The sequence below is a fragment of the Athene noctua genome, chromosome 31, assembly GCF_965140245.1.
Source record: "Athene noctua chromosome 31, bAthNoc1.hap1.1, whole genome shotgun sequence".
Lineage (NCBI taxonomy): Eukaryota > Metazoa > Chordata > Aves > Strigiformes > Strigidae > Athene > Athene noctua.
This window is the reverse complement of record NC_134067.1, coordinates 168541-187467: the sequence shown is the minus strand read 5'-3', so window position 1 is coordinate 187467 and position 18927 is coordinate 168541. Positions and strand designations below refer to the sequence as shown.

The 18927-nt window shown below is 60.9% G+C and overlaps 4 protein-coding genes and 10 non-coding genes across 19 annotated transcripts; 9 read left to right on the top strand and 5 right to left on the bottom strand.

Annotated features, from left to right (window-relative positions):
- Positions 1-186: 186 nt before the first annotated feature.
- JOSD2 (Josephin domain containing 2) lies at positions 187-2452 on the top strand. Of its 3 annotated transcripts, none has more exons than XM_074930054.1 (5): positions 187-309; positions 967-1156; positions 1261-1386; positions 1502-1696; positions 1961-2452. In XM_074930054.1, exons 1-5 carry the CDS (start codon positions 276-278, stop codon positions 2079-2081), a joined length of 666 nt encoding a protein of 221 aa, XP_074786155.1. In that variant the 5' UTR covers positions 187-275; the 3' UTR covers positions 2082-2452. The 3 variants fall into 3 exon arrangements, with proteins under 3 accessions (XP_074786155.1, XP_074786157.1, XP_074786156.1); XM_074930056.1 differs by having other exon boundaries at positions 1810-2452; XM_074930055.1 differs by having other exon boundaries at positions 1781-2452.
- Positions 2453-2914: 462 nt separating this feature from the next.
- Positions 2915-2986, top strand: TRNAE-CUC (transfer RNA glutamic acid (anticodon CUC)). The gene has a single exon. It is a non-coding gene; the product is annotated as a tRNA-Glu (tRNA).
- A 183-nt stretch (positions 2987-3169) lies between these two features.
- TRNAT-AGU (transfer RNA threonine (anticodon AGU)) lies at positions 3170-3243 on the bottom strand. The gene has a single exon. It is a non-coding gene; the product is annotated as a tRNA-Thr (tRNA).
- A 203-nt stretch (positions 3244-3446) lies between these two features.
- Positions 3447-3518, top strand: TRNAD-GUC (transfer RNA aspartic acid (anticodon GUC)). The gene has a single exon. It is a non-coding gene; the product is annotated as a tRNA-Asp (tRNA).
- Positions 3519-5763: 2245 nt separating this feature from the next.
- Positions 5764-5835, bottom strand: TRNAM-CAU (transfer RNA methionine (anticodon CAU)). The gene has a single exon. It is a non-coding gene; the product is annotated as a tRNA-Met (tRNA).
- A 269-nt stretch (positions 5836-6104) lies between these two features.
- On the bottom strand, positions 6105-6176 carry TRNAA-CGC (transfer RNA alanine (anticodon CGC)). The gene has a single exon. It is a non-coding gene; the product is annotated as a tRNA-Ala (tRNA).
- A 153-nt stretch (positions 6177-6329) lies between these two features.
- TRNAS-GCU (transfer RNA serine (anticodon GCU)) lies at positions 6330-6411 on the top strand. Its single transcript has one exon. It is a non-coding gene; the product is annotated as a tRNA-Ser (tRNA).
- Positions 6412-6737: 326 nt separating this feature from the next.
- TRNAN-GUU (transfer RNA asparagine (anticodon GUU)) lies at positions 6738-6811 on the top strand. The gene has a single exon. It is a non-coding gene; the product is annotated as a tRNA-Asn (tRNA).
- A 189-nt stretch (positions 6812-7000) lies between these two features.
- Positions 7001-7071, bottom strand: TRNAG-GCC (transfer RNA glycine (anticodon GCC)). Its single transcript has one exon. It is a non-coding gene; the product is annotated as a tRNA-Gly (tRNA).
- Positions 7072-7702: 631 nt separating this feature from the next.
- LOC141972216 (histone H2B 5-like) lies at positions 7703-9387 on the top strand. The gene has a single exon (XM_074930073.1). It carries the CDS (start codon positions 7752-7754, stop codon positions 8130-8132), a length of 381 nt encoding a protein of 126 aa, XP_074786174.1. The 5' UTR covers positions 7703-7751; the 3' UTR covers positions 8133-9387.
- Positions 9388-9529: 142 nt separating this feature from the next.
- Positions 9530-10189, bottom strand: LOC141972215 (histone H2A type 2-C-like). The gene has a single exon (XM_074930071.1). It carries the CDS (start codon positions 10009-10011, stop codon positions 9622-9624), a length of 390 nt encoding a protein of 129 aa, XP_074786172.1. The 5' UTR covers positions 10012-10189; the 3' UTR covers positions 9530-9621.
- Positions 10190-10742: 553 nt separating this feature from the next.
- On the top strand, positions 10743-10815 carry TRNAK-UUU (transfer RNA lysine (anticodon UUU)). Its single transcript has one exon. It is a non-coding gene; the product is annotated as a tRNA-Lys (tRNA).
- A 155-nt stretch (positions 10816-10970) lies between these two features.
- On the top strand, positions 10971-11042 carry TRNAQ-CUG (transfer RNA glutamine (anticodon CUG)). The gene has a single exon. It is a non-coding gene; the product is annotated as a tRNA-Gln (tRNA).
- Positions 11043-12231: 1189 nt separating this feature from the next.
- On the top strand, positions 12232-18897 carry SLC27A5 (solute carrier family 27 member 5). 4 transcript variants are annotated; one of them, XM_074929998.1, is made up of 10 exons: positions 12232-12922; positions 13934-14143; positions 14578-14736; positions 15252-15376; positions 15464-15658; positions 16371-16461; positions 16696-16894; positions 16988-17085; positions 17920-18050; positions 18460-18897. In XM_074929998.1, the coding sequence occupies exons 1-10, from the start codon at positions 12427-12429 to the stop codon at positions 18634-18636; spliced, it is 1881 nt and encodes a 626-aa protein (XP_074786099.1). In that variant the 5' UTR covers positions 12232-12426; the 3' UTR covers positions 18637-18897. The 4 variants fall into 4 exon arrangements, with proteins under 4 accessions (XP_074786099.1, XP_074786098.1, XP_074786101.1 ...); XM_074929997.1 differs by having other exon boundaries at positions 16642-16894; XM_074930000.1 differs by lacking the exon at positions 14578-14736.
- The last annotated feature ends 30 nt before the right edge of the window (positions 18898-18927 follow it).

Below are 18927 nucleotides of genomic sequence, written 5' to 3'. Positions count from 1 at the left end.
GCACCGCTGCGGCTGCGCCTCATCATGGCGGCGGGAGGGGGCGCGGGGCATGACGGGAGGAAGGTCGGCGGCCGCTCGGCCGTATCTCGGCGCAAAGCACGACGGGAGGAAGGTCCCTGTCGCTTGACTGGCTGAGGGGATTGAGGTCGGTGCGGCGCAAGGCACGCCGGGAAAAAGGTCCGCGGCCTGCCCGGGCCGCAGCCGCGGTGCACGCCGGGAGCCGCGGTGCACGCCGGGAGTCGTAGTTCCGGCCCGGCGCGGTGGTTGCGGGGGGGATGCGGCCGCCGGCGGCCCCGGAGGAACCGCGGGGTGCGCTGGGCCGGGCCGGGGGGCCCGGGGAGCTTCTGGGGGGTTCGGGGGAGCCGGAGGGGAGCGGGGAGGGCCTGGAGGGCCCGCGGGGCCCTGAACCGCGGCCCGGCTGCCCCCGGGGAGGGCCTGGAGGAGCGGCGGAGCGGCCTGGAGGGCGCCGTGGGGGGCCCCGGGGGGGGCTGGGGGATGTTTGGGGCCCTGGGGGGTGCGTGGTTTGGGGGGGGGGGTGTCCGAGAGGGGTGTGGGGTCGTCCCAGGGGTGCGCGGGGGGGCCTGAGGGGTGCAGGGAGGGGTCTGGGGGGGCTGTGGAGGGCGGGGGGGTGTGGGCTTTGGCTTTGGGGTGCAGTCTTGGAGGGCCGGGGGGGGCTCTGGTGGCCTGTTTGGGGGTGCCGAGGGGATCCTGGGGGGCGCTGGATGGACGGGGGTGCCTGGGGGGTGTTTCGGGGGTTCCTGGGGGGGGTGAGGGGTGTCTGGAGGGTTTTGGGGGGGGCTGATGGATGCGGGGGGGAGGCTGGGGTGCAGGGCGAGGGCGGGGGGTGTCTCTGGAGGCTCTTTTGGGGGTGCGGGTGGAAAATCTGTGGGGAGTTTGCGGGGGGCGGATCTTGGGGTGCGGAGGGGGTGGTCTGATCCTCAACCCCCCCCAACTCAACCCCAACAGGCAGCCGGGGTCCCCCCAACCCCACAACCATGTCGGGGTCCCCCGTCCCCTCAGCGGCGGAAGGGGGGGGCCCGCCGGGGGGGCTCTACCACGAGCGGCAGCGCCTGGAGCTCTGCGCCCTCCACGCGCTCAACAACGTCCTGCAGCGACCCTGCTTCACCCAGGAGGCCGCCGACGAGATCTGCAAGAGGCGCGTGGGCACCTCGGGGCCGCCCCTTCCTTTTGGTTATTTTTACGCTCTTTCGCTAATTTTCTCTTTTTTTTTTTTTTTTGGTCCTTTCCCGGCCCATCTAGGTTAGCCCCCGACGCTCGCCTCAACCCCCACCGCAGCCTTTTGGGCACCGGCAACTACGACGTCAACGTCATCATGGCGGCGCTGCAGAGCCTGGAGCTAGCGGCCGTTTGGTGGGACAAACGCCGGTGCGACCCCGCAATCCCGAGCCGACCCCACGTGCTATTTTTATTTTTTTTGCCCTTTCCCTTCATTATTTTTTTTTTAACCCTTTCTCACCCTCTTCCCCCCGCCCCGGGGCAGGTCACTGGAGCGTTTGGTGCTGGGTCAGATCTTGGGGTTCATCCTCAACGTCCCCTCGCACGTCTCGCTGGGCTTCGTGGCGCTGCCGCTGCGCCGCAAGCACTGGTTGGCAGTTCGGCAGCTCCGCGGCACCTACTACAACCTCGACTCCAAACTCCGGGCGCCCGTCGCCATCGGCGGCGAGGCTGAGCTCAGGTGGGTGACGCCGGGTGACGCCGGCGGGTGACGCGTGTGGGGAGGGGACGACGGGTGTCACCAACCCCCTCTCCCTCCGGGCAGGGCTTTCCTACGGGATTTCCTCTCCCAAGGGCTTTGCGAGGTTTTCCTCGTGGTGCCACGCGCCGTGGAGGAAGCCGGCGCTTGGCTGAGCCCTGAGTGACTCCTCGCACGCCGACGGGTGACGACAGCGTCCGCCCTCCTCTTTGGGATGAAACCGCGACGCTTTGGGTCTTTATCCAGGCGTGGCTCAGCCGCGATGAGGGTTTGTTACCACGCGAGGCCGGATGGTTTTGGGGAGCTGCGAGGACCCCGGAGCACGTGCCTGCTGGCGCCGCGTCACTGCGGTGCTTCAATTCCCTGATTTCACCCCAATTTGGCCTCCCTCTCGGCACCGGGACTCCTCTGCGATGGGGTGTTGGAGTGGGGTTGACAGCGGGGAGGGAGCCGCTGTCACGTCCCGGTTGTGCATCTCCCTGTGTCAACGCGCTGCTTGCGCACCGGTCACGTACCGGTCGCTCTGCTTGTGCATGTCACCCTCCCGCCGTCCCCGTCACGCGCAGCCACGTGTGTCGCACACCGGCTGTGCGCCTTTGCCGGCACCGCAGCTGCAGCCGGGTTATTCCCGTCTCTTCCCGGTGCTGGTTGTCTCGTACCCCAGCCCGATGGCACTTGGTGTGACCTCGGGGACGCCCAAGTTACCCACAAGAAAGGGATTAAAACTGCCGGTTTACAGCTTTGTGTCTCCGTCGCAAATCATCGAGCCGCCCCTGCTCGGGGTGCGCCTCCCTCCTGGGCTCAGCACGAGAATCTGGGGATGAATAATCCCCAAAATCCCCAAACCTGACCCCAAATCACTAAAGCAGCCCAGCTCGGCCGGGATTCCCCGGGCTGCTCGGAGCAATAAAGAGCCTGAAGCTTAAATGGAGGAGGAGGGTCTGTCTCCAGTGATGGAATTGGGGGGGGGGGTGTGTTTATGGCGCTCGAGGTCGTCGGCGCGGTGCTGCGGCCCCGGGAGGCGGCCGGGGGGGTCCCGGGGAACGGCGGCGGGGCCGCGCCCGCTTCGTCGAGGCGGCTCCAAACCGCGCGCGCCGATTGGTTCCCGCGCCGAACGCGCTCAGCCAGTAGCCGCGCGCGGTTTGGATCCGGCCCCGCTGGCGGAAAGAAGACGCGCGGCCGCAGCACGGTTCCCGGGACTCCCTGGTGGTCTAGTGGTTAGGATTCGGCGCTCTCACCGCCGCGGCCCGGGTTCGATTCCCGGTCAGGGAAAATATTTTTTTTTCCGCTCATTCGCGCTTTAAATTTTTCCTCTCCACTCACACCCCGGCCACGGCGCCTCCTGCCGTGTGCGCGGGGCCGCCGGTTTTAGTTAAAAAAGAAAAAAAAAAAGTGTTTTGGGGGGAATATGAAAAAGTGACGCATTACTATCGCGATAAAGTTACCACAGGGTGGAGGCACCGCTGGGATTCGAACCCAGGATCTCCTGTTTACTAGACAGGCGCTTTAACCAACTAAGCCACGGCGCCGCGCTCGCCACAGCGTCGCGCTCTCGCTCCATCTCCGGCAGCGGCCGGACCCGCCCCCCTCCCCCCCTCCCCCCGCGCACCTCCTGTTCCCGCCCCTCCCCGCGGTTCCCGGGAATCTCCCGCCGCGGAACGCGCCGCGGGGAGCTCGCGAGGCCCCGCGGGTGCGCTCAGGGATCCGCAGTCAACGTCCCGCATCAGCCGGTTCCTCGTTAGTATAGTGGTGAGTATCCCCGCCTGTCACGCGGGAGACCGGGGTTCGATTCCCCGACGGGGAGGTGTCACATTTTTTTTATTTTTGCTTTCTCTCCGTCGCCTGTTTTTCCCCCCCGGTACCTCCCGCAACCCCCCTCGGACCCGCATCCACCCGCTGCGCGTAGAGCGGGTGAGTCATTGCACACCACTCGGTAACGCCCCCTGCGCTCGGGGGTTGATATTTTGATATTTACCTCGTAAAGCTGATGAAACATTAGCGGATTGTTAAAAGCGCGATAAAGCGGCGGGTTTGCCGCGGGTGACACACAAGAGGAGGGCAGGGGTGCGATCGCAAGCCCACGCCCCTTCCCACTGCACAGACACGCCCCTCCGCCGGCGTTTATATAGGCCGTGAGGGACGGACCTGAGGGGGAACCGCAACCATCGCGCTGGTGCCCCGCCTACCATCGCCTCCCTTTCGCCATGTGACCAATCGCGGCGCCCTCGTCACGCACCAATCAGACGGCGGCGCTGGAGTTCAAACCCAGGGTTTTGGCGCCAAACCCCGCGCCTTTCCCGCCCTTGTAGATCCCCGGGGCCGGGGCCGGGGCCGGGGCCGTTTGATCGGGATCTGCCCGCTGGGAGCCCCGGGAAGCTCCATCCGACGGGATCGGTTTTGTGAAGGTGTCAGAGCAGCCGCCCATGCGCTGGGCGTTTATACGGTGACAAAGAGCTTCACTCCGCTGTCAGCGCCGGGTGTAACCGCTCTTCGGGTTCTTCATCGCGGCGCTGGGCAGCGCTCCACCTCCTGACAAAATTCTATGACTAATAAACGCCAAAAGCACACATATTCATCAGTTTCCCTGGAAAAGGCAGTTTTATGATAACGGGATCTCAGAATTCATGTACATAGTCTGAGCGTGTGTCGTAAGAATAGAGTGAGGGTCTCCTCCCTCTCCTTAGGGGTCCCCATGGCCTTTCTCACACCGTCCCTTAGTGAACTTCAGGGGTTTTATGTCCATACATGCTCATGGGGTGGCCTCATCCCTCCTTCAGCCCCTGTTTGTTCCAAGGAGGTTTGTTTGCACCAGCTTCCAGTTGCTTATCTGGGCACTGGCATCTGCTTAGACACTCGCTTTTTAAGTTCTGATTCGTGGAAAAAAAGACTCTACAACTCGAATAGAGTCAGACAGCAGGGATGTTTACTCCAGCCGGGGTGCAAGGGCATTTCTCCACGAAGCCTGCACACCCACCGCATATTTTACCCAAACCTCACCGAGTGTGGATGTTCATATTCTTTGGGTTCCATCACGCAAACATCCATGTGCAGGGTGAAGCTGCATTAGTTCTAGAGGCTGGTGGCAGCAGCTGATGTTCTCTTTGCACCTGCCCATTGCCTCCGGGGGGCTTTGGGAGGAAGGCTCACAATCCTCCTCACCTTGTTTTTTTCCCCGGAGCATGCACAGATTGTCTTGGCCAGTTTCTTTAATAAGAAGAGTGTTTTTCAGATGGTTTACTCATTCTATCTTCTCTAACAGAACCAATGGAACTTCTACCATTCGTACATGGCTATCTTTACTCATTACCAAGATTCCAACTAGTTAGAGCACACCTTTTCCTCAAGGACAAACCCATAATATTTTGCTGAACATTGTGGTTCTTGGTAGATTTTCACAGTGAACTGCTTTGTTTTGATGAACACAGCAGTCCTGGGTAAAATTCCGCAGAACACTCTGGGCAAGCAGGATTCTCAGCAATATTAGAAAATACCATAAGTAATACTATAACTTGCTATAAGTAAGTAAATAAGTTGCTAAGCATTTTTCTCTAAGTAAATGAGTAAATAAATCTCAAAACAAGTAATTATGTCTCTGTATCAGTTCCTGCTATCAGGGATGTACTCAGGGAGTTTGTCAGACTGTCCAAGGTCTGTCTTATCTCCACTAGGCAAGGAGTTAAAGGTTTCAAAACATCTTACAAGTGGGTAACGAATACAGAGGGTCGTTAGGAAAAAAGTATAAATGAAATCACATACATTGTAGTAAAATACAGGAAAAATAAAAGCTATTGAAACGCAAGTGATGGTTAATGTTAAAGCTATATGTCCTGCTTTACAGGTCCCTGTACATTGGGAATTTCAAGTATATTTGTAGGAACTTCAATACAAAAAAAGAAAAAAAAGTGATGTTCAGGAAGGAGAGTAGTTCAGTTAAATATAGCTAGGGGAAGGGGGAAGCTACTTCGCAGGCGGCGCTGGGGTCATGAAGCAAATGCAGAGCGGGTGAGGAGGGAGGAAAAAAATAGAAAATTTATAAAGAAAAGGCAAACTAGCAGAGGATGGTTTCGATCCATCGACCTCTGGGTTATGGGCCCAGCACGCTTCCGCTGCGCCACTCTGCTCCTTGCGAAAGCAGCCGCTTGACTTGCTCTGATAAACCAGATCTGGACAGTTTCCCACCCGCGCCCCGGCCCGGGAGGAGACCGGCCGCGGGGCGGAGGGGGGGGTGGCGGGGGGACTTCCGAGAGGGGAATTAAAAAAACCCAAAATTGGTGTAAGAGGCGTCGCCTTCCCCGCCGGGTGGTGACTCCGCTCCCGCCGGGACCCTTTAACCGCTCGGAAAGAAAATGAAAAACAACCATCGGGGCGGGGGGGCCGCGGGCGCCCCCGCTGGAGATGCCGGGGATTGAACCCGGGGCCTCATACATGCGAAGCATGCGCTCTACCGCTGAGCTACATCCCCTGCGCGCGCCCCGCGCCCGCCGCCGCCCTTGGCACCGCCCCTCCTCGGCGTGACTCCTCCCCCACGCGTGACCCCGCCCCCCGCCCACAGAGCTCCGCCCCCCCCGCGCGCTGGCGCGCCCCATGGCGGCGCGGCGGGAGCTGGCGCCCGCCGGACGAGGTGGCCGAGTGGTTAAGGCGATGGACTGCTAATCCATTGTGCTCTGCACGCGTGGGTTCGAATCCCATCCTCGTCGGCCAGGTTAAGTTTTGCTCCTTTCACCATTTTTCACTTTTCACCATTTCTCGCACACACCCCCACCCCCCCCCCCCCCCGCTTTGCATTTGCTTTTTTTTTTATTTCGCACGGGGGGGTGGGGGGGGATCCCGCGCCGCTCCGCACCCCCCTGCGCGCTCCCTGCTGTTTACCCCCCCCCCTTCCCTCCTCGCATTTCCCAACCTCCCTCCCCGCCCGCAGGAGCCCCCCCCCTCAATTTTTTGGCCAGTTCAGGACCCCCCTCCCCTCCCCCCCCCCCGGGGGTTCCGCGGTGCGAGGGGCGGCGGGGGGGCCCCTATAGCGCCGGTCTCTGTGGCGCAATCGGTTAGCGCGTTCGGCTGTTAACCGAAAGGTTGGTGGTTCGAGCCCACCCAGGGACGCAGGAAGAAGTGGTTTTTAGCGTCAGGTTTGGTTTTTTTGGTTTGTTCGGGTTTTTTGGGTTTTTTTTTTTGGGTGGCAGCGACACGTTGCGGAGCGTCACTTCCTTGTTCCGGGGGGAGAATGGGGCTGGAAATACGGGATGGAGAGGGAAAAATGGGAGTGGAAGGAAAGAAAATGAGAAGTTATGCTGCATTGGCCGGGAATCGAACCCGGGTCTCCCGCGTGGCAGGCGAGAATTCTACCACTGAACCACCAATGCTGTAGTTACAAAGAAATTCAGAGACCCCGAAATAAAGGAATTTATCCCCAAAAGTTCCTGGGGGAACCTGCTCTAACGGGGACGCGGCACTAATTACTGTTGATAGCGATTAGGAGCGCAGGAAGCGCCTCTCCGCCTGCGCGCCTTTACGGTCTGCAGCGCACGTTTGAATTTCGCGCGCTCGCCGCTGATTGGCCCTCGCGTGAGAGTGGGCGGGGTCGCGGGGGGAATCCCGCCTCCGGCCCTCACTGAGCTTCTGCGGCTCCGTCGGGAAACGGCGCCAAGGGGGTCCGGTGCCGGTTTCTCCCCCGGGGGAGGCCCGCTGTGGTGCCGCAGGGCCCCGTTGACGATAATCGCAGCCCCCGGAGCCGCCTTCGCTCCGCTCCGGCGCGGCGAGGGGCTCGCACAGGGACCAGCGCGGCTCCCCCCCGCGCTCCACGCTGTGCTCGGCAGGATCCAAACGGCGCTATTTGATTGGCTCATGATCAGAGTCCAATCAGAGCTTGCGGTTTGGAGCCGGTATATTTGCATGCGCGGGGTCACTCCGCAAAGACATCTGTTTCAGCCAATGGGAGTGCGCGGCGGTTGAATCCCTCATTTGCATAACGCTCCTATAAAAGCGGCGCCGCCCGCTCGTCGACTTCACTTTCTGACTCCCTCTTGCCGCGGCTTCAGCGACTATGCCAGAACCGGCCAAATCGGCGCCCGCCCCTAAAAAGGGCTCCAAGAAAGCGGTGACGAAGACCCAGAAAAAAGGCGACAAGAAGCGGCGCCGCAGCCGCAAGGAGAGTTACTCCATCTACGTGTACAAGGTGCTGAAGCAGGTGCACCCCGACACCGGGATCTCCTCCAAGGCCATGGGCATCATGAACTCCTTCGTCAACGACATCTTCGAGCGCATCGCGGGGGAGGCGTCGCGCCTGGCGCACTACAACAAGCGCTCCACTATCACCTCGCGGGAGATCCAGACGGCCGTGCGTCTCCTGTTGCCCGGCGAGCTGGCCAAGCACGCCGTGTCTGAGGGTACCAAGGCCGTCACCAAGTACACGAGCTCCAAGTGAGCGGCCGCGGGCACCGGCTCGACTCAACCCAACGGCTCTTTTCAGAGCCACCCACTCGGTTACCGAAGGGCTGATATTGCTGACGTGACCCTTTTTATTTTTGTCATTTTCGAGGGTTTTAACGGTTTGGAGGCTGTGGGAGGGTTGCGGTAGTTTCTGGGCGTTTGAGGCTTTTCCGAACATCGATACTTCCGCTGTTTGTTCAGGAAACGCTGGTTCTAGGCGGCACTTTGGCGCGAAGCCGCGCGCAGCCACCCCGAGTCCGGGTGGTTCGTGCTGTCGCTTTGGCCTTCAAACCGTCGCTCCGCTCTGATTGGTCCGGATGGACGCCAACGTCATCGCGAGAGCGCAGGTTTCCGTCTGGTCCGTCATGCCTCGATATAAGCCCTGTGGGCGTGGTCGTAGGCGTTCTTGCGCGCGGGGGGGCTGGGGTAGCGTCTGCTACTCCCGGAGCGACGGTGTCTGTTCCTGGAGGCGGGTGTTGGGTAGCGAAACGCACCGGTACGCTATAGGGGGAGTCGCGCTCTGCCTTGGATTTTACAGCTTGAAAAGCCAGTTTGAGAATGTTATTGCGAGCCTTTTTTGGGGGGCAGAAATAAGAAATTTTTGGACTGTTAAAAAGAAAGGAGTAGAAAAAAACCCTCGAGATAGCTTAATGTAAAAAACATCATTGCCGTGTGCTTGGTAGCCAGCCCTGTGTTGGGTGGGGAATCCGCCCCCACCCCATTTTCTATCTTGTACGGGCGTGGGGGGGAGCTGGGGGATCCCCGCCAGGCTCGTTAACCCTCGGCGTTGCCCGCACGTGGAGCGGGGAAGGAAAAACAGTTACAGCCTGAAGGGAAAAACCGGGCCACGTTCTTTGTGGGGTCGTTACGAATATTCCTTCAAACATTTATCCCCGGCGCCCGCCCAGGCTACCGGCATCGTTGAGAGAAATGCGGGGGGGGCAATCCAAACAACGCATAGCTATTGGCTGAGGGGATTCAGCAACTGGCCAATCAGCGCGCAAGAATTGGAGCCGCTTTAGCGGCACTGTCGCGAAGGCTCCGCGCGGTGCTCAGCCAATGGCTGAGCGCGGACTAGAGCCTTCATTTGCATAAATACAAACGGCGGCAGCTCCGTGCAAGGCGCTCCCCCCGCCGCCTCTATTAGCACAAACCAGGGCGCTCGCTCGCGGCCTTTCAGCGCCTTCCCTGTTTCACACCTCCGATGGGCGAACCCCCATCTCCTTTCCCAGGGGATTGTCTTGTCACGTTGCTGCTTTTGGGGCCGTTTAACGAGTTTTAGGTCGATGACGCGTTACGCTCCCCCCGAGGAAGGATCAAGACCAGGGGATTAACGCTCGTTAGCGCCAATCCCCCCCTCACCCCGCTCCTCCAGCCCTTTTCCTGAAACGGTGGGTGGCTCTGAAAAGAGCCTTTGCATTTATTAAAAAAAATTTAAAGCTTCAAGGCCATCTCCAAGCTGCTTCCCCCCTCCTCCCGCTGCCTCACTTGCCCTTGGCCTTGTGGCTCTCGCTCTTCTTGGGCAGCAGCACGGCCTGGATGTTGGGCAGGACCCCGCCCTGCGCGATGGTGACGCCGCCCAGCAGCTTGTTGAGCTCCTCGTCGTTGCGCACCGCCAGCTGCAGGTGCCGGGGGATGATCCGCGTCTTCTTATTATCCCGAGCAGCGTTTCCCGCCAGCTCCAGGATTTCGGCTGTTAAATATTCCATGACAGCTGCCAAATACACGGGAGCGCCGGCGCCCACCCGCTCCGCGTAGTTGCCTTTACGGAGCAGCCGGTGGACGCGACCCACGGGGAACTGGAGGCCGGCGCGGGATGAGCGCGACTTGGCCTTAGCACGGGCCTTGCCGCCCTGCTTCCCGCGCCCCGACATCACTCCCGCTCCGCCGCACCAAATGACACCACCTTCTCCTCGCCCGGCCCTTTATACCCTGCTGGGGAGCGAAATGACGCGGTTTGATTGGCTGCGACCGCACTGGCACGAGGACCAATAGAACAGCATCGCCTCCTGGCCAATAGTAACGCGAGATTTGGAGCTGCCTCATTTCCATGCGGGGTGTGGCCAATCAGCGAGCGGTAGGGATGTTATAAAGGGAGGCTGGAGCCAGCGCAGGCGGGGAAGGCGGCGGGAAATGGAAATCATTTTTACGTACTAAATCTTTTTTCATATGAATAGCTCGGCCTAAGTCTGCTGCGAGGCTGAGGGCAAGCTGCTGGCTCCCCCTCTCCCGCAAAAGCAGAATTTTAAGGCTTTCAAAGAGTTATTTCGGCGTCTCGGCGCGACGGGGGCTCAGTCCCGCCGCTCGCGCACTCAAGGGCGTAGTCGCCCTCCGGTACTGGGCGCTGATTGGCCGTGCTGGGATCCGACGGCCTTTCCATTGGTCCGCAGCGGAGAAAGGACCGGGGGCAGTTCTCACTCAGGTCCGCCCACCGCTGCTCCGCGGCCGCGGGTGTTGCATCTTCGGTGGCGATGTGCTGCTCCCTCAGCGACACCCTCGTCACCGTAAAACCTTTGAGGACGACGCGGGTTTTGACCCCGAATCCCTTTTTTCGCTCTTTCTGCCACGCGGCCCATCGGGCGGCGCGGGGCGGGAGGCGGTAAGAGCCCGGATAGCTCAGTCGGCAGAGCATCAGACTTTTAATCTGAGGGTCCAGGGTTCAAGTCCCTGTTCGGGCGATTGCAGTTTCTCTTTTTCTGCGGCGCTCCCCCCCGCGGGCCCGACCCTTTATTTATTGCATTTGATTTAATTTGATTTTATTTGATTTTATTTGATTTTTGCGGCGGAGGCGGTGCGGAGGCGTGTGGGGCGCGGCGGCGCTGCCCGGACGGGCGGTCCCATGGTGTAATGGTTAGCACTCTGGACTCTGAATCCAGCGATCCGAGTTCAAATCTCGGTGGGACCTTCCTTCTCTTTTGTGACCGTGGGGCGCACGGACGGGCGGTTCCCGCGCTGCGCCCCGCCCCTTTTGGGGACCTCTGCGGACACTTTGTGCCCCAAGTGTGTCACATCCCCCCAGGAATGTCGTGGGTTTCCCGGGACGTGACCCGCCCGTGTGGGACACCCCAGTGTGACACCCATCAGGGATCCCCTATGAGGTCCCCCACGTCTGTCACCACCCACCCTGGGGACCACAACTGTCACCTGGAGGGGGAGGTGACCTCACATCACCCTGTCCCCAAGAGACGCTCTTGTACCTCCAGCTACGAGGCCAGGACGCAGCCCCACTGGACACTGTTTCTCCCAGTCCCTCCCAGTTCCATTTCCACCATGGCAGGAGCCAGCTTCTCCCGCCCCGCGTCCCCAGTAGGCGACTGGGAATGATGGGGACACGGTGCCCGGAGGGTTGCTGGCCTTGTGGGGCGAGGACAAGACCCCCAAGCAGCCCCGTGTCCCTCCAGCCTGGTGGCGCAGAGCGGGGACGCAGGGATGTGAATCTGGGGACACGGACAGGGCGGGGGACGCTGGGCTGGGGACAAGGAACCATCTTCCCTCCCCCCGATAATCTCCTTCAGGGCTGCCCAAGGCGGGGATGGCCGGGGACGTCCCGCTGCCTCACCCCAGGCCAACGTCCCCTCGCCGCGGTGGCACTTTGACCTCGGTGCCACCAAACCCGACAAACCGATGACCCCAAAATTGCAAAACTTGCTTGAGCAAAGGGCAACACCCGGCACTTTTTACAGCAGCTGCCAAAAAAACCCTGTTTGATCCTTGTGATAATCTTACACCTGGGCTTGCAAATCGGAGGCAAAGGTGAAGCGCGTGGCACCGAGGCCGCACCGAACCTCTGTGCTTTTTTTTTTTTTTTTTAATTATTTATTAATTTGCAGAAAGATTATTTATCCCGTCAAGAAGCGGCTTGCCAGGTGCTCACGCCCAGGTCGGGGATTTAAACAGCAAACTTTGTTTTTCTCCTGGCGAGTAGGGGGGAGAAAAAGCTGTTTGTGTGACCGTTTGCACAGGAGGGGGAGGTGTGGAGCGGACAAAACCTTCCGGCGTGGGAAGGGGCTGGAGTGTGCCTTTTTCCGAGAAAACCGGGAGGGAAAGCGAGGAAGTTTTCTTGGGTGGGGTTTGCACTGGGCAGCTACTGGGTGTGAGCTGCCTCCGTGGTGCCACCCCCACACCCCGGGGAGGGGAGTAGGGGAAAAAAAAAAAAAAAGCAAAGAAAACAAAACCACCCTAATCCCGGCAAAGCTGGGCCGGCGCCGGCAGCCGGGGCAAGGTGCGCCCGGGACGGACCTTGGCCAGCAGCGCCCGGCGGGTGCTGCCACGGCCCGGCACCCCTGGCCATGGCGGTGCCGGGGGCTGTCACGGCGGCGGCCGCCGGGCTGCTCCTGCTGCTGCTGCTGGTGCCGGCGGCGGCCGCTCGACTCTGCCCCTTGCTCTGGGCTGACTTTCGGGCCTTCGCCACCATGGTTTGGTCTTCGGCGCGTTGCCGGCGGCGGCTGAACCGCCGACGCCCCGTCACCCTCCTCGACGTCTTCCAGGAACACGCTCGTCGCCGGCCCCGGCGGCCGCTGCTGCGCTTCCAGGACGAGGTTCACACCTACGAGGACGTGGACCGGCGCAGTAACCGCGCGGCCCGGGCGCTGTCGCGGCGCCTGGGGCTGCGGCCCGGTCAGGCCGTCGCCGTTTTCCTCCCCAACGAACCCGCCTACGTCTGGGCCTGGCTGGCGCTGGCCAAGCTGGGCTGCCCCATGGCCTGTCTGAACGCCAACGTGCGGGGTCGGGCGCTGCGACACGCGCTGGCCGCGGCCGGGGCCACCCTGGTGCTGGCCAGCCCCGGTGAGTGGAACCGGGCGCGGAGGGACCCCCCCAACCCCCCGCCGGGCGCCACGCGTGGGCACAGACGGGCCGGGGGGCGCGGGGGGCGGGGAGCGTCGCTGCTTCTGCGCGTCCGCACGGGTGTCGGTGTCTGTGCACGCCTGTCGGTGTCTGTACACGTGTGTCGGTGTCTGTGCAGGGATTTACACATGTGTCTGTACACGTGTCTGCATGGGTGTCGGTGTCTGTGCACGCCTGTCAGTGTCTGTACACGTGTGTCGGTGTCTGCAGGGATTTACACGTGTGTCTGTACGCATGTCTGCACGGGTGTCGGTGTCTGTACACGTGTGTCGGTGTCTGTGCATGTGTCTGCATGTGTGTCGGTGTCTGTGCAGGGATTTACACGTGTGTCAGTGTCCATACATGTGTCTACACGTGTGTCAGTGTCTGTACACATGTCTGCACGTGTGTCAGTGTCCGTACATGTGTCTAGATGCGTGTCAGTGCCTGTGCAGGGATTTACACGCATGTCAGTTCCTATAGATGTGTCTGCATGCATGTCAGTGCCTGTACAGGCATTTACATGTGTGTCAGTGCTCTTACATGCTCCTGTGCACACGCCTGTGGCATGTGTGTGGGTGTGAGACGTCAGAGCCGTTTGCCCCAAGCGTGCGAGAGGTTGTTCACGTTGGGGCACACACACACACCCTGGGGCAGTCACGGCTGCTTGTGTAGCCCTTTGCACACGCGTGTGCAACAACCCCCCACCCTGGGTAGGGTGTTGGGGTGCGCTGGCCATGCCATGCCAAGGCCACGGGTTAATTATCACCAACCCCTTCCCGGGGGTAAAGGTCCTTTTATTTTTTTTTTTTTTTCATCACATTTTGGGGGGGGAAGGAAATGAAGGAAAAAAGAAAAAAACAACAAATCGGGGCAGGAGGAGGCTGGGGCCCTCGGGGTGCCGTCTGGGGGTGCCCCCGCGGCACTGGGATCCCCTCCCGGCTGCTCACCCGCGTCCCCCCGTCCCCGCAGAGCTCCAGGACGCCGTGGAGGAGGTGCTGCCGGCCCTGCACCGCGACGGCACCCGCGTCTTCTACCTGAGCGCCCGGTCCCCCACGCCGGGCGTCGAGGCCCTGCTCCCCGCCATCGAGGCGGCCTCCGACGAGCCCCTGCCCGCCCACCACCGCGCCGGCGTCACCGCCAAGTCCAAGGCCGTCTACATCTACACCTCCGGCACCACCGGTGAGGCGCCGGGGCCAGGAGCCCCGAACCCGAAGGGTCGGGTGCTGGGAGGGGGTGGGTGCGAGGGGGGGGGCTGTGTGTCCCCCGAGCCAAGGGTCGTGCAGGTGACGTTGGGGAGGTTGGAGCGGCCGCGTGGGGCCACCTGGGCCAGGTTCCTCCCGGCCGTGTCCCGGGGAGGGGTTGGGTGTCTGTGTCCTCGTGGGGACAGGAGGGGGTGGGACCTCCCCCATCCAGCCCTGGACCCCAACCCCAGCCCAGCCCGGCCAACACGGGCGTGTCAGGGCGGGGCCGCTCACGGCTCCTCCCAGCGAGGTCCGGAGAGCTCCGGGGATGGAGACCCACCGCCCCCAGGGAAGGGGTTTGCCCTCCTGTCCCACCCCTCAGCCCCGGGACCTTCCAAGGGGCCGTTTCCCACCCTCCGCTCCCACCCCCAGGGCTGCCCAAGGCAGCGGTGGTCACCGAGACGAAGCTGATGATGGTGGCCAACCTGGGCCGGCTCTGCGGCCTGCGGCCCGATGACGTCCTCTACACAACACTGCCGCTCTACCACGCGGCCGGGCTGCTCATCGGGGTGGGAGGGTGCTTCGAGGTCGGTATGTAGCCACAGGGGCCACGTGTGGCGGCCGGCAGGCGAGCACAGGCAGAGAGGGGTGCTGGGGATGGAGAAACGCTTGGGGAGGGGGCTGTGTCCACAGGAGGATGAGGGGACATTTTGGGTGGATGGACAGATGTTTTATGGAGCTGGACAGATCCACACTTTATGGAGATGGAGATTTTTTCCATTTAGGGATGGACAGAATTTTTCTGGAGGTGGACTGAAGAATGATGGGAAAATGAGAGGATGGAGAAAAGGAAAGGAAAGACGAGAGATCTCTGTAGCGAACAACGGATTAGTGGGGGGATGGACGGACAGAGGGCAACCAGGGATGGAAAAGGAAGGAGTCGGATGAAAAGTGACCGGAGACGTGTGTCTGCATAGCTAGCGGGTGATTGGGGTGAACGGACAGGACAGACACTCGTGAGGATGGACAGACAGAGAAAAGGGAAAAACCTGAGTGAAAAGGGGACAGCAACCCCCCCCCCCCTCACCCCCGCCGCGTCCCCACAGGAGCCACCTGCGTCCTACGGGCCAAATTCTCTGCCTCCCAGTTCTGGGACGACTGTCGCCAGTACAACGTCTCCGTCATCCAGTACGTGGGGGAGCTGCTGCGTTACCTCTGCAACACACCCCGGGTAAGGTCCCCACCAGCCCAAAATCCACCCCGGGGGGGAGGTGACGCCACAGGGCGTGCCCTGAGAGGGTCCTTGGTCACCCCACAGCGCAACAACGACCGGGAGCATGGGGTGCGCTTGGCGCTGGGCAACGGCCTGCGGGCGGAGGTGTGGAAGGAATTCCTCCAGCGCTTCGGGCCCGTCTCCATCTGGGAGTTCTACGGGGCCACCGAGGGCAACGCCGGCTTCATCAACTATACCGGCAAGATCGGGGCCGTGGGCAGAGCCAACATGTTCCTCAAGGTGACACTGGTGGGGGGGAGCAAACTCTCCCTGCCTTGGGGAGATCAATAACTGAACCTCAAGTTGGGTTGACGCCAAGAGTGGGGAGGTGTCTCCTGGATACCCTCTTCGTGGTGATGCAAAGGTGACTCCCTGGGGGAGCCGACACGTCCATCAGCCTGGGTTGATGCACAAGCAGGACCTCCAAAATCCCCTCTTCGTGACCCAAAAGAGTTCCCTCCACCTGGTTGGCCAACGTTGACCCAACCAGCATTGGCTCAGTCTGAGTTTGGAGTGTCCATGGTGACCTGGCCATCTCATCGCCCCTGAGAAAGGCCACTTCAGTGTCACCTCAGGCCCCACCCACCCACGTGTTGAGCAAAAGCTACAAAAATCAGGTTTTCTCCACCCTTTTCCCACAGTTGCAACTCTCAGTTTCTCCCTCGGGCCTTTGATTTGAAAGTTGCTGCAATGAGTTTGGTCACTGGTTGAACCTATTAAGATTAAATCTCATTTAAAAGGTGATTAACTCCTTTATATTTAAATATAAAACAAGCGGCTGCTCAGAATGTTGGGATTAGGGGTGGGTGTGGGTGGGGTGAGTTGGTGGGTTGTAATGAACAAACAACAGAAGATTGGCGCTGGCGCTGGAGGGAAGTCTTCTCGCTGTTTTTAATCCCGCCTTTCTCTTCCACCCACCGGTTTCTCTCTCTGTCTCTCTCCTGCCCTCCAGACTTTTGCTCCCTTTGAGCTGATCAAGTACAACGTGGAGAAGGACGAACCTGTACGTGACGAGCGTGGTCTCTGCATCCGGGTCGGCCCCGGTAAGAAGAGATGAGCCTTTCTGGGAGGACAGGGGGAAAGACAAGAGGGTTGAGATGCATCAAAGCCACCTCTTGGTCCTTATCACCATCATCTTGGTGGCTGGAAGTCACCAGAAACCCCTCAGGGAAACAGGAATGTCATCCCCGAGCACGGTGGGGCACGGAGGTGATGTTCCCCAGGGCTGAGGCCGCTGCTGACTGGCCTCCAACCCTCCTTTCCCCGCCCCCCCGAAGGCGAGACGGGGCTTCTGGTCATCAAAATCACCAAGAACACCCCTTTTGATGGCTACGCGGGCGATTCCCAGAAGACAGAGAAGAAGGTCTTGAGGGACGTCTTGGTCAAAGGTGACGCCTTCTTCAACAGCGGCGACCTCCTCATGATTGACCACGAAAGATTCGTCTACTTCCAGGACCGAGTGGGAGACACTTTCCGGTAACTCTGACGCCCTCACACCCACCTCTGTGTGGGCAACGTCCCCTCCCAGCCCAAACGTCCCCTCACAGCTTTGTCCCTTCTCTGTCCTAGTTGGAAAGGCGAGAACGTGGCCACGACAGAGGTGGAGGCCACTCTTGCCACGGTCAACTTCATCCAGGAGGTCAACGTCTACGGAGTGTCCGTGCCAGGTGAGTACCAGGGCTCAGGGGAGGGCGAGTCGGACCAAAATAAGAATCTGATGATATTTCAGCCACGTGATGTGTCCCCAAACGCTCCGAGTGGCCACCGAGAAGCCTAAAGTAGAATGGAAGGGCCCTACAATGATCATCTAGTCCAACTGTCTGAGCACTTCAGGACCCAGAATCGAGTCCGGTGTTTTGGGCTCGTTGTTACCACCACAAGGGTCCAAACAGCCACCAAGACTGACACAGGACTGGGTTGCCCAAAAGAAACATCTGGTGTTGTTTGGGGCAAGTAACACGTCCACGTAATGAACCACTGGGGTGGCTAAAGTAGGACTTACTGACCCAAAATAAGTTTCTGGCACGGCTTTGGCACACAATGGGCTCCTGTGAAGGGCTGAGTGGCCACCAGGAAGGTCAGTGGAGGACTTGGCTGCCCAAACCAAGTGTCCAACATTGTTTTGGGCTTGCAGCATGGTCCAGGCAGCCACCAAGAAAAGTAAAGTGGGACTTGGTTGCCCCAGAGAAGCATCTGGTGGTGTTTTGGGCAACTGACGTCTCCACGATGGTCCAAGTGGCCACCAGGAAGAGTAAAAGGTGACTCAGAAGAGTCAGTTCCTGTTCTGGGCACACAACGTGCCACCATAATGGTCCAAGCAGCCACTAAGGAGGCAAAAAAGGGAAATCTTCACCCAAACCAAACACCCAGCACCGTTTTGGGCACACGAGGTGCCTCCTGAAGGCCACAGCGTCCAGCGTCGCTCTGGGCAGGCAGCCGGTCCCTGGAGCAGCCCAGGCGGCCGCCCCGGAAGAGCCCCGAGCCCTGCGGTGCCGTTGCAGGGTGCGAGGGGCGGTGCGGGATGGCGGCCATCCGCCTGCGGCCTGGGGCCACCTTCGAGGGCGAGCGCCTCTACGCCTTCACCCGGGAGACGCTGCCCAGCTACGCTGCTCCCCGCTTCGTGCGGGTCCAGGTCAGCGCTCGGGGCGGCTCTTGGGGGGGTGGGGGGTGGTTTTTCTTTTCGTTTTTTTTTTCAAGTCCCTTGGGCGAGGGGCGGGTCGGGTGCCAGCGCCGGCATCCCCCCAGTTCCAATGGCACCAGTAAGGGTGCGGGGTCCCCCCGTTACTGGTGACAACACCAGTCCCTCACAGCAGGTGATGTCACCCCAGTATCAGTGACAACACTGGGGTTACCCCGTGCTGACGGCACCGACCCACCTTCCTGCGGGCACATCAAGGCCCCACACGGGTCCCCCCGTCCCCGCCTGCCCCGTCCCCGTTTCCCACAGCGTCCCCCACACTGAGGCAGCGCCGGGGTCCCCCGTTTGTGTTTAACACCAGCCATCCCCCCCGCCCCGGTTCTGACCACCCTGATCTCCACAGGACGCTCTGGAGGTCACTGGGACCTTCAAGCAGTGCAAAGGCAACCTGGTGCGGGACGGCTTTGACCCCGGCGCCACGCGCGACCCCCTCTTCTTCCGCGACGACACGAAGAAATCCTACGTGCCCCTGAGCCCCGACACCTTCGCGGCCATCCAGGACATGAGGCTCAGCCTGTAGGAGCCGGGGCCTCCTGGGGCAAGAACGGCCTGAGGGCAAGGGGTGAGGCCAATCTGGGGCTAATGGGGTGTTTTTCGCGATCTTCAGGGAGTTTTTAACGGTGTGGGAGCACGATGAGGGTGACGGGCGGGTCTCGGTGCTCCCTGTCCCTCTCCGGCACCTCCGGGCCAAGCCGGCTGCGGAAATTAAAGGCTTAATTCCGATTCTTTGGGTCCGGGCAGCGCTGGGCCGTTTTCTGGGGGCTGACCCGCTCGTTTTCCATTCTGGAGGGGGCAGATGGTGCCCGAACCC

Excerpts from the sequence above, each read along its gene's own strand:
- LOC141972216 (XM_074930073.1), top strand. The coding sequence starts at position 7,752 with ATGCCAGAACCGGCCAAATCGGCGCCCGCCCCTAAAAAGGGCTCCAAG.
- JOSD2 (XM_074930054.1), top strand. The coding sequence starts at position 276 with ATGCGGCCGCCGGCGGCCCCGGAGGAACCGCGGG. Across the intron at positions 1,157-1,260 it reads GCCGACGAGATCTGCAAGAG|GTTAGCCCCCGACGCTCGCC; the intron begins GCGCGTGGGCAC and ends CGGCCCATCTAG. Across the intron at positions 1,387-1,501 it reads GTTTGGTGGGACAAACGCCG|GTCACTGGAGCGTTTGGTGC; the intron begins GTGCGACCCCGC and ends GCCCCGGGGCAG.
- SLC27A5 (XM_074929997.1), top strand. The coding sequence starts at position 12,427 with ATGGCGGTGCCGGGGGCTGTCACGGCGGCGGCCGCCGGGCTGCTCCTG. Across the intron at positions 15,659-16,370 it reads GAGCCAACATGTTCCTCAAG|ACTTTTGCTCCCTTTGAGCT; the intron begins GTGACACTGGTG and ends CCTGCCCTCCAG. Across the intron at positions 16,895-16,987 it reads CGAGTGGGAGACACTTTCCG|TTGGAAAGGCGAGAACGTGG; the intron begins GTAACTCTGACG and ends TCTCTGTCCTAG.
- LOC141972215 (XM_074930071.1), bottom strand. The coding sequence starts at position 10,011 with ATGTCGGGGCGCGGGAAGCAGGGCGGCAAGGCCCGTGCTAAGGCCAAG.